The sequence below is a fragment of the Fusarium sambucinum genome, chromosome III (assembly GCF_050947815.1).
Source record: "Fusarium sambucinum isolate potato_lamoka chromosome III, whole genome shotgun sequence".
Lineage (NCBI taxonomy): Eukaryota > Fungi > Ascomycota > Sordariomycetes > Hypocreales > Nectriaceae > Fusarium > Fusarium sambucinum.
In genome coordinates this window covers 4686230-4701125 of record NC_139292.1, presented here as the reverse complement: position 1 = coordinate 4701125, position 14896 = coordinate 4686230, and the positions used below count along the sequence as shown (strand labels likewise).

General features: G+C 48.2%; 6 protein-coding genes across 6 annotated transcripts; 5 read left to right on the top strand and 1 right to left on the bottom strand.

Annotated features, from left to right (window-relative positions):
* Positions 1–1102: 1102 nt before the first annotated feature.
* On the top strand, positions 1103–3151 carry FSST1_011751 (uncharacterized protein; the record flags this gene model as incomplete). Its single annotated transcript, XM_083234912.1, has 10 exons — positions 1103–1134; positions 1198–1431; positions 1513–1530; positions 1590–1656; positions 1721–1778; positions 1834–1921; positions 1972–2071; positions 2131–2734; positions 2795–2866; positions 2931–3151. 10 exons carry the CDS (start codon positions 1103–1105, stop codon positions 3149–3151), a joined length of 1494 nt encoding a protein of 497 aa, XP_083081447.1.
* An 836-nt stretch (positions 3152–3987) lies between these two features.
* Positions 3988–5029, top strand: FSST1_011750 (uncharacterized protein; the record flags this gene model as incomplete). The annotated part of the gene is made up of 4 exons (XM_083234911.1): positions 3988–4228; positions 4282–4665; positions 4728–4860; positions 4915–5029. 4 exons carry the CDS (start codon positions 3988–3990, stop codon positions 5027–5029), a joined length of 873 nt encoding a protein of 290 aa, XP_083081446.1.
* A 1078-nt stretch (positions 5030–6107) lies between these two features.
* On the top strand, positions 6108–8101 carry FSST1_011749 (serine/threonine-protein phosphatase 2B catalytic subunit; the record flags this gene model as incomplete). Its single annotated transcript, XM_083234910.1, has 4 exons — positions 6108–6282; positions 6475–7064; positions 7117–8021; positions 8071–8101. 4 exons carry the CDS (start codon positions 6108–6110, stop codon positions 8099–8101), a joined length of 1701 nt encoding a protein of 566 aa, XP_083081445.1.
* Positions 8102–8688: 587 nt separating this feature from the next.
* On the bottom strand, positions 8689–9186 carry FSST1_011748 (uncharacterized protein; the record flags this gene model as incomplete). The annotated part of the gene is made up of 2 exons (XM_083234909.1): positions 8689–8979; positions 9034–9186. 2 exons carry the CDS (start codon positions 9184–9186, stop codon positions 8689–8691), a joined length of 444 nt encoding a protein of 147 aa, XP_083081444.1.
* Positions 9187–10359: 1173 nt separating this feature from the next.
* Positions 10360–14016, top strand: FSST1_011747 (ATP-dependent RNA helicase ECM16 domain-containing protein; the record flags this gene model as incomplete). The annotated part of the gene is made up of 1 exon (XM_083234908.1): positions 10360–14016. One exon carries the CDS (start codon positions 10360–10362, stop codon positions 14014–14016), a length of 3657 nt encoding a protein of 1218 aa, XP_083081443.1.
* Positions 14017–14281: 265 nt separating this feature from the next.
* On the top strand, positions 14282–14818 carry FSST1_011746 (uncharacterized protein; the record flags this gene model as incomplete). Its single annotated transcript, XM_083234907.1, has 2 exons — positions 14282–14630; positions 14724–14818. The coding sequence occupies 2 exons, from the start codon at positions 14282–14284 to the stop codon at positions 14816–14818; spliced, it is 444 nt and encodes a 147-aa protein (XP_083081442.1).
* Positions 14819–14896: the final 78 nt, after the last annotated feature.

Genomic DNA, 14896 nt, shown 5'->3' with positions numbered 1-14896 from the left:
TAGCGAGGTAAAAAAATGTAGGATCAAAGACACGCAGAATGCAGGTTAAAAAAGGTCAGCGCTTATACAAGTGGGGGAGGGATTCGGCGAGAGACGCGCTATTGGAAGGCAATACAGCCACTTGGCCGCAAGTTGGTTCAAGGTCAGGGCCAAGGCTTGATCGAGTTGAAACGAAATAGCCAAGAATGTTTGTTCAGAGATGCCTTGGGTCTTGATATTGGGCTTGTAGATTGGGAGTTGAGGTTGAGGGTGAAGGTCAAAGGGCAAAGGGACCCGGTGTAGGGCTCTTGACATGACAAATATTCAGTTTGGCCCTTGAAGTGGTGACGAGTCGATTCCTTAGAGTTTGGTTGACACTGGCCAACGAAATTGCTACGGTGTTTATCACCTAATCACTTGGGTAGTGTGAGCAATTGAAAGGAAGTACAAAATTAGCATCATGACAAAAAGAGCTGGAGCTGGTTAAGGTAGGTGCCAAGCTAGTAGGTAGCAGAAACGTTGGCCTCCTAAGTCTGAGGGTATAAGAATAAGTAGTCTAAGAACTATGGCCTAAGGAGCATAAAGTGACCTACTAATTTCGTCTCGTATGCTTCCAGCGGACAACTTTCTCGATACCCTGAGGCCAAGTTCAGTAGCATCCAGTGATCCATGCTTGATGTATCTGCCCCACCCTTGGACATGGCATCCCGGTGATAAGTGGAGGTGAAGAGGTGGCAGCTCGTTCTCTTTGTTCAGTTTTGATCATGAATAGCAGGCTCACCGTAAAGGCAACTAGTTAATAATTGATGGATTAAAAATGATGAAGCTATCAATTGTATCATTTCGATCTTTGTTTATTTTTTACGCTACCCGGTATACCCCTGACTAACGAATCGGTGCACGTGCCTTGTCACTTCCCAAACCGCCTTTAGTATGACGCCCTTTTTTTTGTCAACTCCATAGACAGCCTCAAGTCAATATCGCGGGGTTGCCGATCATTTACCGAGACGTATAATCCAACCCGTGGTACGATCATCAACTTTGAGAAGTCCATTAGCTGCCTCTTTGCTATTCCGCTGTTGAACTCCTCAATTGTTTGTTTTCAAGTATCACCATCACCACAATGCTGCTTAGTCGACTAGCTCGCAGCTCATTGTAAGTGTTCTCCCCAAAATGTTTTCAAGTCTTATTCAAGTCTCATATTTATTAAATCAATAGTTCTGGGCTGTCGAGTCGACAAGCTACTTTAGCCGCCAGACGCATACAAAGAAATACTGTTGTTGGTTTCAACTCGGCCACACCACTAACAACAACACCCACGAGATGGAGTTCAAGCCAGAGAGAAACTGAACGAGCAAGCCCAGTCCTAGTTGAGGCATACTCAGTCGGGGAAGAAACCAAAATCCGGATAGGACGTACTAGAAAGGACCAAACCACCGAGTATCGTGTTTTGTAAGTCTCATACTGCGTCGTCTAATCGCGCTTATTGGATTGATCTCGGTCGCTGACATTTGGCCTTGCGTGGTGGTGTAGTGGTAACTTGTGGTTGCGGTAAGTTCAGCAAGCACCCGCGCTTAGTCGCCTGATGTGATGCGCTTATACATTCCTAGGGATAACTGCCAATGCAGTTCATGTGTCAACCAGGACACAAGGCAAAGGAACTTTGACACTTTCGCGGTTGGTAGAAACTTGTCCATTGGCGGATGACTATCTATTTATGCAGTGACTAATTGATAGGCAGTTGGGTGATGTCCGACCTCAAGAGTTTTTTAATTATGAAACACATCTCGAAGTCCAGTGTATGCCTGATCCTGATAACGGGGATGGCAATTTTACCTTACTGATTATTGACAGGGAACGATAACCACAGAAGCATTCATCCCTGGAAATGGCTTAAATGCTGGTTCGCTGGCGGATTCACAAAGGAGCTCCATATAGATCAGTATGTTTCCAACACTGCTTGGCTCCTGACTTTGATCGCTGACAGGACAGGCCACACAAACTATGGGATAAAACCATCGCAAAGAACCCTCCAACGGTCGACTACCGCCTAGGAGCCGAGCAGATCATGGCCGATTTGACAAAAAACATTGTAAGACATGTCAAACCCGGTATCACATATGACTTGAACTCGAAATCTTACAAATTCAGTGGGTTCATGGTTTTTGTCTTGTCGAAAACGCTGAGCCGACCGCCGAGGCAACAGAGGCCTTCTTGGAGAAGATCGGACCAATCCGCAACACTCACTACGGAGGATTCTATGATTTTATCCCAGACCTTGCTCTAGCCGATACTGCTTACACGAACATTGCTCTCCCAGCACACACCGACACAACCTACTTCAGCGAGCCTGCTGGCCTGCAAGCCTTTCACTGTCTTGCGCATGAAGCGCCCCCTGACCACAACCCAGACGAGCCATTGGGTGGCAAGTCTCTTCTCGTCGATGGTTTCAATGCTGCTAGAGTGTTGGAGAGGGAAGCTTGGGAAGCGTATGATGTCCTGCGAGAAGCTAAAATCCCTTGGCATGCCAGCGGAAACAAAGGAATATCTATTGCGCCCGATCGTACCTATCCTGTCATTGAAATCGACAGCGAATCTAACAAAATCCACCGCATTCGTTGGAATAACGATGATCGCGGTGTTGTGCATCATTTTGATGCAAGGCGCTGGTATGAGGCAGCTCGCAAGTGGAATGAGATCATAAGTCGAGAAAGTGTTCAATATTGGTTCAAGTTGACGCCTGGCACCATTGTCAGTAAGTGAAACAGAACATAATGCCATCGACAGTAACATGTACTGACGATCGATTGTCCAGTTTTTAACAACTGGCGAGTGATGCATGGACGAAGTGCTTTCAAGGGTAATCGCCGTATCTGCGGTGCATATAGTAAGTTCTTATCAGCTAGATGGGTGAGCTCACATTGGAGCGACTGTCTTCTAACTGCGTACAGTACCCCGTGATGACTTTGTCTCTCGTTATCGAGAGACAAACTTCGAACATGATCAAGTTATTGGGCAGAACCTTAACCGGTGTGCAGGTCGTGGGTCAAGTGTGCTTCGACGAGACAATCGTCACCCCCGTCGTGACACGGCTCAAACGACAAGCATGAGCAAGAAGGGTTCTCGACTTCCTGATATCGAATCCAAACCTGAACCTGGTTCCGATTCTTAAAGGCTGTGTTGGCGACTTGAGAGCTATCATATTGTATTAATAGAGGGCAACCCTAACTCTCAAATACAAGCAAGAAAAGTTGATTAAAGAACAATCCTGGGAGGTATTAGAATAACATCGCCTACACTAGGTACGCAGTATTGTATATCTTTAACCGCCAATCCCCAGCCTAAATTAGTAGATAGAGGATTGAGCACTGACATAAATGGTGGGGCATTAATATCTTTACCCCGCGATTGATTTATGAGGTGTCAGGGTGTCCAACTTCGGGGGCTTTCAGCGCTGATAAACTTGGCTCTGAGACATGGAGAATTAGCCGGGTCTGATCACTGTATGATTGTACTGCTGTGTCAAGCACCCTGACCCTTGCTAGATGCGTTTCTCCAGAAAGTCAAGAGCACAAGGTAAACTAGACTACCGTGTAAAGTATCGCAGATTTCATGTCTTACCACGGCTAATTTTGTTATGAGGCATCTTGATAGGTGCGCCAGACAGTGGAGACGAGCTTGTGCCTTGTGAACATCAAGATATGTTGTCAATTTGGGTTCCACTGGAAGGGCCAGGGCCAGGGCCAACAGAGCCCGATGTTGCTGTTTTGCTATGTTTGGTTCGTTGATACAATAAATGTCGCAAAATGAGGATGGTAGACATCCATTGGCATGATAGCCGAGGTGCCTGATGTTTGGTTAAAAGCTTACCTAGGTACGGTAGGTACACTACATAAAGCGTCAAGATGCCCTGTGCATAGCATAACCTTGTTGACAAAAACCGTTCCTACCGCGACTCATCGAACAACTCATCTTCCTTCTCCCAGTTCAGCTTGTTTCGTGGTCATCATGGATTCGAAAACAGGAGCATTCCATCATGGCAACTTGGGTATCCCTGATACTTCCCGAGTCATGTCGCTCTTCTCTTTGAAGGGACGCACAGCTATTGTTTCTGGCGCTGGTGCAGGCATCGGCCTGGCTATTGCTCATGCGCTCGCTGAGGCTGGAGCCAACGTGGCTATCTGGTACAACAGTAACAAGCAGGCGTTGGCCGAAGCTGAGAACATTGAGAAGGAATATGGTGTCAAGTGTCAGTGCATTCAGTCCTGGTTTTCCTTCGTGGGGTGGCTTATGTAAAACTAGGTCGGGCATACCAAGTCAATGTCATCTCGCCTGAGGCAGTTGAGCAGGCTATCAACGATATCGTCGCCGAGTTCAACGGCCGGCTAGACATCTTTGTAGCAAACAGTGGTATCGCCTGGGAAGATGGCGCTTTCATCGACGGCCCTACCGAGAGAGCTCGTCGTGTTATGGAAGTCAACGTTGACGGCGTCATGTGGTGTGCCAAGAGTGCAGGAGCGCATTTCCGAAGACAAAAGAAGGAGGGCACGGCATTGGATGGGAAGAAATTGACAAACTTTGTGGCGGGCAGCTTCATTGCTACAGCGTCAATGAGCGGAAGCATCGTCAACATCCCGCAACTGCAGGCAGTGTACAACGCTTCAAAGGCTGCTGTCATTCACTTTTGTAAGTCACCAATCGTCCGTAGAGCTGGCCACACACTTGGTGGCTGACTGCAAATGTTACAGGCAAATCCATCGCTGTGGAGTGGACAGGCTTTGCCCGTGTCAACACCGTGTCTCCAGGATACATCAAGACCGAGATCACAGACTTTATCAGCGAGGACGTCAAGAACGTATTCAAGGACAAGACAGCCGCCGGGTAAGTACAGGTTGATTCCGGAACTCACTGGCTCTTGGCTAACATCATGCATAGACGTCAGGGCGAAACCGGAGAGCTCAAGGGCGCTTACTTGTACCTGGCTAGCGACGCCTCATCCTTCACGACTGGTCATGACCTGATTGTTGATGGAGGCTACTGCTTGCCTTGAGCAATTTGAGGAAGCTCAAGCTGGCCATGTCATGTATTTGGGATGGGAGTTCAGGAAACAGATACTAGAGACTTTTCAACGAAATAAAGAGAGAACCAATGAGCCTGACAACAGAAACCCAAGACGGATCTCCCACGACTGAGCTTTGCTTCAGTAGCAAATGGGCAATAGAGTGAAGTAAGTGGCAGCAACTCATATGTGGGGTAAGGAATGCAAAAAGAAAGATCTTCGTCAGATCGCCAGAAAGCAGATTCCTGATACTATGTAAGTTTATCTGATCCTATTGGACCTGAGGTATCAAGTATTGGTAATGCGCAAATGGTTGAAATACGATAAGAGCATATCGCCGGTTTCACCGCTTCACGACTTTAAAGTTGATCCCTGTTTCATTGATGAATATCAGGCCCATTCTATTTTCAGGCGGATCTTTTTCAGTACAAGTTTAGGGGATGTGGTCGTTTATGGAGGGTTTCCCGAACTAGACTGCCCGCGGTACAAGACTTTGCGCAGTAGCGCAATAAAATTGCATTGTAGGGGATACTACGGTACCAACCTGTATGGAAATGAGTGAGTTGATGAATAACCACGCGAGTAGAGACTCTATTAAATGCCAGCGCTTCAACTACCATCTTTTTATTGGACAAAAGCCAAAACCGCCATCGGAATAAACGTGAGGAGCTGTCAGATTGTAATCCTCAGACCTAGTCGCTGGAAAAGTACCCTGCCCGCATTTACTGGTATATCTCCACCTGTCAAATATTGTCCCGGTACTTGAGCTCCCTCCCAAGATACCTGAGCCTGGCCTGGCCCTCCGCCAGAATTGCTCACCCGGTCATCTCCCAACTGGTAGTGGCTACTGAGAGTTCTTACCTCCCAACCTGTCTTTGCCTTCCCGCTCTTTCTGATCAGCCCTATCCTGGAGAGGGAACCGTCTTCCTTCAAACTCAACCACAGCTTCTACTTAGAACCGTCCCGTCCATCTACTTATATAGTCGCATCCCATACTTTATCACAACGAGCTTCAACATACTTCACCGCCGCCCGCTCTTGTTTCTCGTTACCCCCCTAGCCACCCACCATGGATTCTGAAGGCGAGGCCAACACTGCGCCCTCTGCTGAGGAGCGACGCAACGTCCAGGTCGACAATGCCATTCGCGCAATCCAGGAGAAGAAGCCGGTCCCCGAGATCGATTTTACTATTCACACCATGGAGGACAACACCCAAGTCAGCACCATGGAGCGTGTATGCAAAGGTTCGTCAGATCCCCCTCCAGCCGTCGTCGTCTCGACCCCGCCATCATCATCGACAGCGCTTTGGTCGCAGATTTGCCCGCAATTACTTTCAGTTGTTCCCCGGCTTGTCTCTGGATCGTCATGGCCACCACCATTTTGCAAATTCAGATGTCGAATATCTTGACTGACCCGGATCTCTTGCGTTTTCATAGATGTCCAGGCTCCTGCCATGTACAAGCCTACCGACGAGCAATTCTTTGAGGATGAGACCCATTCCAAGCCCAACCTTCAGTTCCTCAAGCAGCATTTCTACCGCGAAGGTCGTCTTACCGAGGAGCAGGCTCTTTGGATTCTCAAGAAGGGTACCGAGCTTCTGCGCGCCGAGCCCAACCTTCTCGAGATGGACGCTCCCATCACTGTCTGTGGAGACGTTCACGGACAATACTACGATCTCATGAAGCTTTTTGAAGTTGGTGGTGACCCCGCCGAGACACGATATCTCTTCCTTGGTGACTACGTCGACCGAGGTTATTTCAGCATAGAGTGTGTTCTCTACCTCTGGTGTCTCAAGATTCATTATCCCAAGACACTTTGGCTGCTGCGAGGAAACCACGAATGTCGCCACTTGACCGACTACTTCACCTTCAAGCTCGAATGCAAGCACAAATACTCCGAGACCATCTACGAGGCCTGTATGGACTCTTTCTGTGCCCTCCCTCTTGCAGCTGTTATGAACAAGCAGTTTCTCTGCATTCACGGTGGACTGAGCCCCGAGTTGCACACTCTGGACGACCTTAAGAGCGTGCGTCGCCGTTTAACCCTGCCTTGCTGTGATCCTAGCTAACTTTTCATAGATTGACCGTTTCCGCGAGCCCCCTACCCAGGGCCTTATGTGCGATATCCTCTGGGCTGATCCCCTCGAAGACTTTGGCCAAGAGAAGACCAGTGACTATTTCCTGCACAACCACGTTCGAGGATGCTCTTACTTCTTCTCGTACCCTGCCGCTTGTGCCTTTTTGGAAAAGAACAACCTTCTCTCGATCATTCGTGCACACGAGGCCCAAGATGCTGGTTACCGCATGTATCGCAAAACGCGAACCACAGGGTTCCCCAGTGTTATGACCATTTTCTCCGCTCCCAACTATCTCGACGTCTACAACAACAAGGCCGCCGTTCTTAAGTACGAGAACAATGTGATGAACATTCGACAGTTCAACTGCACCCCTCACCCTTACTGGCTCCCCAACTTTATGGATGTCTTTACTTGGTCTCTTCCTTTCGTCGGAGAAAAGATTACCGACATGCTTATTGCCATTCTTAGCACATGCTCCGAGGATGAGCTCAAGGAGGAGACACCTTCTTCAACCTCCCCCGGACCCGCCTCGCCTGCCCTTTCCAACGACCCCGAGTCAATTGAGGTTCGACGACGAGCTATCAAGAACAAGATCCTCGCCATCGGTCGCTTGTCTCGCGTATTCCAAGTGCTTCGCGAGGAGTCCGAGAAGGTCACGGAACTCAAGACTGTTTCTGGTGGACGATTGCCCGCTGGAACCCTTATGCTCGGTGCTGAGGGTCTCAAGAATGCCATCAACGGATTCGAAGATGCGCGAAAGGTTGACTTGCAGAATGAGAGGCTGCCACCCACACACGACGAAGTGGTTAAGCACCAGGAGGAGGAACGAAACACTGCCCTTCAGAAGGCTGCCGAGGACGCCAATAATGATACGAAGTTGCAGCAGCTCTCTAGGAGGCTCAGCACGTAAGTTGGCAATCCAACGAATGGTAATCAGACACTAACTTCATAACAGGGACCGCAAGAACCGGGCACCAACTTCATGAGATATGGTTGTACAGTAGCATCTAAGTTATTGTTAAAAGCGCTAGGCGAGGACTTGGATGAATGCTTGATTGTCATTCTCCGTATACGAGTGGCTGTCCTTTACTGCCACACTACCTTTTTCATTGTGACTGCTGACAATCTGATCGTTGCACTGGCTATATAAGGTCAGGTTGTCGTCACTGATCCTGCGCTCACAAGTCGGCCAGGTTACAAAAGAAGGATGGTTGACGGCGATGTTGCTCTGGGTGCCAAGTAGATATGCAGTCAAAGTTCAAGACGCTGCCTGGAAGCAGATACGCGATAGGATTTATAGTTGGCAGTGCATCTTTAATGAATAAATGAGCGTTTTTCAGTGCGCATTTTCCATTGCCTCCGTACCTAAGGTTGGATCTGATATACATCTGCCTCCGACTGAATATGGCTCCCGCGTCTGAATGATGTCTCGTCCCTCATATCCCTGGTATATCGATGTGCATGCGCAACAAGTCGCTGTCATCAGCTGAAGCAAGTCGAATTCAGATCATGCCCCAGTGAGTTGATCGCTTGATAGTTTGGAAGCAACGGTGCTTGTGATTTCGTTGAGAGCTCACAGAGCCTGCTGAACAAGTTCCAAGAGATCAAAGAACGCTTCACGCTCAAGATCAGTTTTAGCAAGGCCAAGGCCAAGAACAAGAATGCGTCGATCATCCGGGGATCTCAGGCATATTTGGCTTGCAATTTGTGCCGCATAAAGTTGTCCCAAGGTCTCGCGCTCTTCACCCCCGCCTCCAAATAACGTTGTTGGTGTGAGGTGTGTGGAAGGGAGAAGACCCTTGTTCGAGCTTGGCAGATTCATCTCAACCACGCCAGAAGAGGATCCTGTCAGAGGGACTTGTATCTATTCAGAAATCGGTTAGCAGGGTGACCGTCTAGTACTGACAAGTTTATGTACCCATTGCGAAAGGCGGCCTTCTTGAGAGATGGTAATTAGAATCTTGTCTGTGAAGCTGGTGAATGTGATTTCGGTGGCGACACCGTTGACCTGTCCCGAAATCTCTTTAGATCGAGATGGGAAAGTGTCTTCTCTAACATCAATTGAATCCATGGTGAAAGGAGCTTAACAATGGTCAAAGGTGTTGCGTGAGAACCAAGAGCTTCTGGTGTTACGTAGTAGCACATCCAATAAAGGCAGTATAAAAAATGGATCGCCAATAGTATGGGAAATAAAATTAATAGTTCAATTTAGGAGGATCTTAGGCGGGTACTTGGTTGCTTTTTTTGTAAGCCCAAACCCGCTCTAATAACCACGTTTGAAGACAAAAGCTACATGTGCCTTTATTTCGTCTTTAGGCTGCTGCACTCAAGTTTCTTAGGTTGACTTGGTAAACACAAGACAAGTACCATAGCAAATGTTTTACTCTACGCCCGGGAATGGAGAAGTTGTTCTAAGCGCCAGGGTACAAAAAAAACAGCCTAAAAGTTCGGTCCTACCAAAAGAGCATTCAAGAATGGCACAAGTATCAAGATAAAGCTATCATGTGTTACAAATGTCGATGTCTATGAAAATACACAATATCATCTCTGATGATAAACTGAACATGATAAATAGGTTTTCCGCTGTGGTAAGAGAATACTGTCTAACCGCAATTTCACATTTGTCTAGATTGATGAGACGAAAAGTGAATTCGTTCCATGTATTTCTTGACCCACTTGTAATATGAGGCCATCTGCTTACAGAAAAGTTGGTCGCAAGAGCCGCAACGAAATCATTAGGCCAGTTAGTTCTACCTTGGTAGGCTTCCATATTTTCAGAATATAATACTGACTTCTTTGCAGCTTTGAGTCATAGAAGGTAGGGCTTAAAGAAGCAACCTTATTCTCACACAATACAAAAAGCACTGCAAGACACGCGACAGCAAGCTGCCACTTCTTCCTTCAGCACAACCTACCTAAAAAAAAAATCGATGCCAAGGTGCCGAGGTGAGTTGCCTAAATACTATTACGCCTAAGCCTGATATCAATCCTGCCTTAGACCATAATTAGACTTTATTTATCTTGTATCCAAAATCTTAGGTGACAACGGAAAGTGACGATTATTTCTGTCGTTCAAGGGTGTGTCCGTAGCCCATCTGACTAGCTCCACCACCCCGCGCTAAGCTTGGAGTAGATCCAGATTTTGACGGTGAATCGCGGCAGAATAAGTCAATCCCAAAATTTATTACTACCACCTGCCAACTCCCTTACTCGCGACTTTGGACGAGTATCAAAGAAATCCGCAATGTCCAAGTACGTGCCTCGTCAGAGAAAGCACAAAGTGCTTGCTCGTGAACGAGCAAAAGAAAATGCCCAGCATGAAGTCCAAGACACCAACCAGGACGAGCTGCTTCCGACAGCGAAAGCTGATCGCGAGGCGAAGAAGGCCCAATTAAAGGCAGAACTTCGCCAAGAGGGCGCAAAGATGAGTGGAAAGAAAGCCAAGCGCCTAGAAAAGTATATCGAGGGCAAGCTGCGCAAGGATGAGAACCGCGAGCTCCTGGCTAAACTCGCAGAGCAACAGGTCGATACCAGCTTGTTCTCGAGCAGTCGGTCCATGGGACATGGTCGCGAGACCAAGAAGGAGGCTTTACGGAGGGCCATGAGAGAGGAGAAGGCCGGCCTAGAGGGAGGCAAGGAAGAGAGAGAGAAAATTCTGTTTGAAAAGAGAAAGGAGGGGCATGTCGACGAAAGCGACTCGAGCGATGAGAGTGACGCATCTGAAGAGGAGTCGAAACCGTCGAAAGCTACAGCATCCGCGCCCGCGCCCACGCTCCAAGAGATCTCCGATTCAAAATCAACGAGTGCCCCGTCAATCGGCTCAGGTCTCAAGCGACCGCTCGAGGTTGACGACGAAGGAAAGCCTGTAATCCAGAAACGACAGAAGCGTGGCGGAGTGAAGTCGAAATTCTCAATCGCCACATTTGAAGCACCACAATCTGAGTCTGAAGAGTCAGGCGAAGATGCAAGCGACAGCGGCAGCGACGACGAAGATGGCGACAGTGACGAGTGGAACGGATTCAGCGACGAAGAGGCCCCGAAGAAAACACAAAATGAAAAACGTAGCCAAAATGAGGAAGGCGAAGAAGACGACTCTGACGAATTAAGCGAGGGATCGGACGACGAATCGGACGACGACTCTGACGAAGATATGGAGGATGGTTCCGAGAACAAAGCGCAAAGATCGTCCGCTTTTAAGGCCTGGGCGCACCAGGCGCGCAACCAAGCTCTTGGATATCAATCAATCGAAGGAACAACAACCAATTTAGAGATCCCCAAACCAGACAATTTCGTGCCTCGAGCACCCGAACAAGATCCCTTGCCTTTGGAGCTGCAGCCAGCACAAAACACCGACCGAAAGGTGTACAGTGTTTCAGTCACTAGAATACCGGAGATACAAGAAGCTCGCCTCAAGCTTCCCGTGGTTTCAGAGGAGCAAAGGATTATGGAAGCCATTCACAACCATGATATTGTGGTTATATGTGGATCTACAGGTTCTGGAAAGACTACACAAATTCCTCAATTTCTGTATGAGTCCGGATATGGCTCTCCTGATGGTCCCACGCCTGGTCTCATCGGTATCACACAGCCTCGTCGAGTCGCCGCGGTCAGTATGTCAAAGCGAGTTGCCGAGGAGCTTGGTGACAAATCTGGAGCGGTGGCTTATCAGATTCGTTTTGAGGGCACGGTCAAGCCTGAAACCTCAATCAAGTTCATGACTGATGGTGTCTTGATGCGTGAGGTTGCACAGGACATTACCGTCAAAAAGTACTCCGCCATTGTTATTGACGAAGCTCACGAAAGAAGCGCCAACACGGATATCCTTATTGGTATGCTCAGTAGAGTTATCAAGCTTCGAGCCGAGTTAGCGGCGGAGGATTCCACAATGAAGCCGCTGAAGCTCATCATCATGTCGGCCACGCTACGAGTAGAGGATATGACTATGAACCCCACACTCTTTGCCACGCCACCCCCTGTTCTCGAAGTTGAGGGCCGACAACATAGCGTTGTTAACCATTTCTCTAAAAGAACGCAGCATGACTACGTTGATGAAGCGTTCAGAAAGATCAGCAGAGGCCATAAGAAGCTGCCACCTGGTGATATTCTGGTGTTTTTGACTGGTCGCAACGAGATCCTCCAGCTCAGCAAGCAGCTCAAGACGGCATTCGGCGGCCTCAAGTCCGCAGATGGCCCCAAAGTACAGATCAACGCTAATGATGCTCCTCTTGAAGTTGAGGACATAGAGTTTGGAGATGTGGATGATCGAAATGGCGACGGCGACGACTTTGACGAGATAATCACAGATGACGAGAATGAGGATGAGGATGAGGACGAATTCAAGATTGAGGAAGACCAAGAAGCTGCGCCTCTCAAGATGCGAATTCTGCCCCTCTACTCCCTGTTACCCACGCGAGAGCAGATGAGAGTCTTTGAGCCAGCGCCTGAAGGCACACGAAACATCATCTTGGCTACCAACGTTGCGGAAACTAGTTTGACCATTCCCGGTATTCGTTACGTCTTCGACTGTGGACGTTCCAAGGAGCGGCAGTACGATCGCCTGAGCGGTGTTCAAAGCTATGGTATTGGATGGATCAGCAAAGCGAGCGCAAGCCAACGATCTGGGCGTGCTGGCCGTACCGGCCCCGGCCACTGTTACAGGCTCTATTCTTCTGCGGTTTACGAACGAGACTTTCCTGAATTCACAGATCCTGAGTTGCTACGAATGCCCCTCGAAGGCATCGTGTTACAACTGAAGGCCATGAACCTGCAGAACGTTGTCAACTTCCCCTTTCCTACACCGCCTGACCGACGTGCTCTCGCCAAGGCCGAGAAGCTTCTAACATATTTGGCTGCTGTTGATTCCAATGGCAAGGTTACCCCAGTTGGTCAAGCAATGTCTGTGTTCCCTCTGTCACCCAGATTCGCTCGCATTTTGTTGGTTGGACATCTTCACGACTGCATCCAATACACAATTGCTCTGGTTGCCGGTTTATCAGTGGCAGAGATCTTCCTCCCCGAGAACCAAGCCATTCCTCAGCTTGTAGAGAAGGATGACAATGCCATTCGAACAACATCTGATGTTCAAGCAGAAAGTCACCAAGCCAATGTTCGAAAACTGTTCAACGAAGTCCACAAGAACTTCTGCTACTTGGACGACAAATCGGATGCTATGAAGATTCTGCAAGTTGTAGCGGAGTTTGCCGACGACCCTACGGAGAAGTGGTGTGAGGACCATTTTGTTCGATTTAAGGTGCTCAAGGAAGCTCAACAATTGCGTCGACAGATTACAGAGATACTGAGGGCCAACGTGCCTGCCTACGCCAATCTGAGATACCAAGATCAGCTGGATGCCCCTGCATTTAAGCAAGTGTCAGCGCTCAAACAGATGGTTGCACAAGGATTCGTGGATCAGGTCGCTATTCGAGCAGATCTCACACCGAACCCTCCTGAGCATTACCGCAAGCCACGTCGATCTATCGATGTGCCATATGTCCCATTGATGCCTATCCATGTCAGCGAAGACGTTGAGAGTGACCGCTCAGTGTATATCCACCCCACCTCTCCTCTCGCTCATATCGGCATCCAAGAGTGTCCTGATTACATCGTCTACTCCCAGCTTCAACGAGCTACACAGCTAGTTGACTCGACAAAGAGACCCAAGACAAGAATGCATGCCCTTACAGATGTTACAGGCGGTCAACTATCCATGATGGCTAAGAACACGCCTCTTATCACGTACAGCAAGCCAATTAAGGTGCTCAAAACAGAGGGCGCTACCGTGAGAGAGTGCGTTGTTGTTCCTTATCTAAGAGCAGAGGGCACAGGCGGCCAAGGTTGGCCTTTGCCTGCAAAGAAGGTTAAGCAGAGGAGGGTGCCCGACAGGGGGTGGGTGGTGGAGTAAAAGTTTGTATGTAAAGCCTTAAATCAGGCCTTTGGTAGCATAAGGAACGGATTTCCATGATAGATAAAACTAATTGGGTTTATTTATGCCATTTCTCCTCAACGTAGGCCGACTATAATGTCTTTTATGGTAGTCGTCATCAGACAAGCATCCTTTTTATACCACCTAAAGGATCCATCTCTGTATATTCCAACTCAAATGTTTGAGTTATAGACTTGATTTTCGAATCGAAGTGAATACCCAACTCTGCCTTCTTACCATACTTATGTCTACGGCACTAAATACACTGTTTCCCGGCGTTACTCTTGTCACTAGAGCTTCATCTGGTATAATAAACCTACAGTTCGCAGCCTTCATTCTCAATCCTCTACATATATACAAGGCATTGGTCGCCAAGTGGCTATTTCTTTTGCCGCAGAAGGATGTCTTAAGCTTGTGCTATTCAACAAAGACGGAGGAGGGTTGGGAGAAAGAGAATACTATCTGGTCTGTAGCTAAAGATGCAGAAGTGTACCCTTTCGAGTCAGACAAGCTTGATACAGATCAGGTACTCAAGAACATGAGCCTTGCAGTTGACCGATTCGGCCGTATCGACTACGCTGATAACTGCGACGGTATGTTTATCTGTTTTCTTGTATCCAGTTTACTAGCAAACAGTCCAGGCATCTACGGACTTACCAACCCAAGTTGTAACATAACTACCGCAGAGTTCGACCAGGTCTTGGATGCGACCTTTCAAGGGTCGTGGCTTTATGCGCTTGAGGAGCTCATAAAAGTCATACTTTATTGGGTATCAAACTAGTGTATAAAATGAGAACAGCAAGAACGGCGATTTCCCTTTCCCCGTTTGAACGCCCCTTTCATCCTTAGCAAGCTCTAC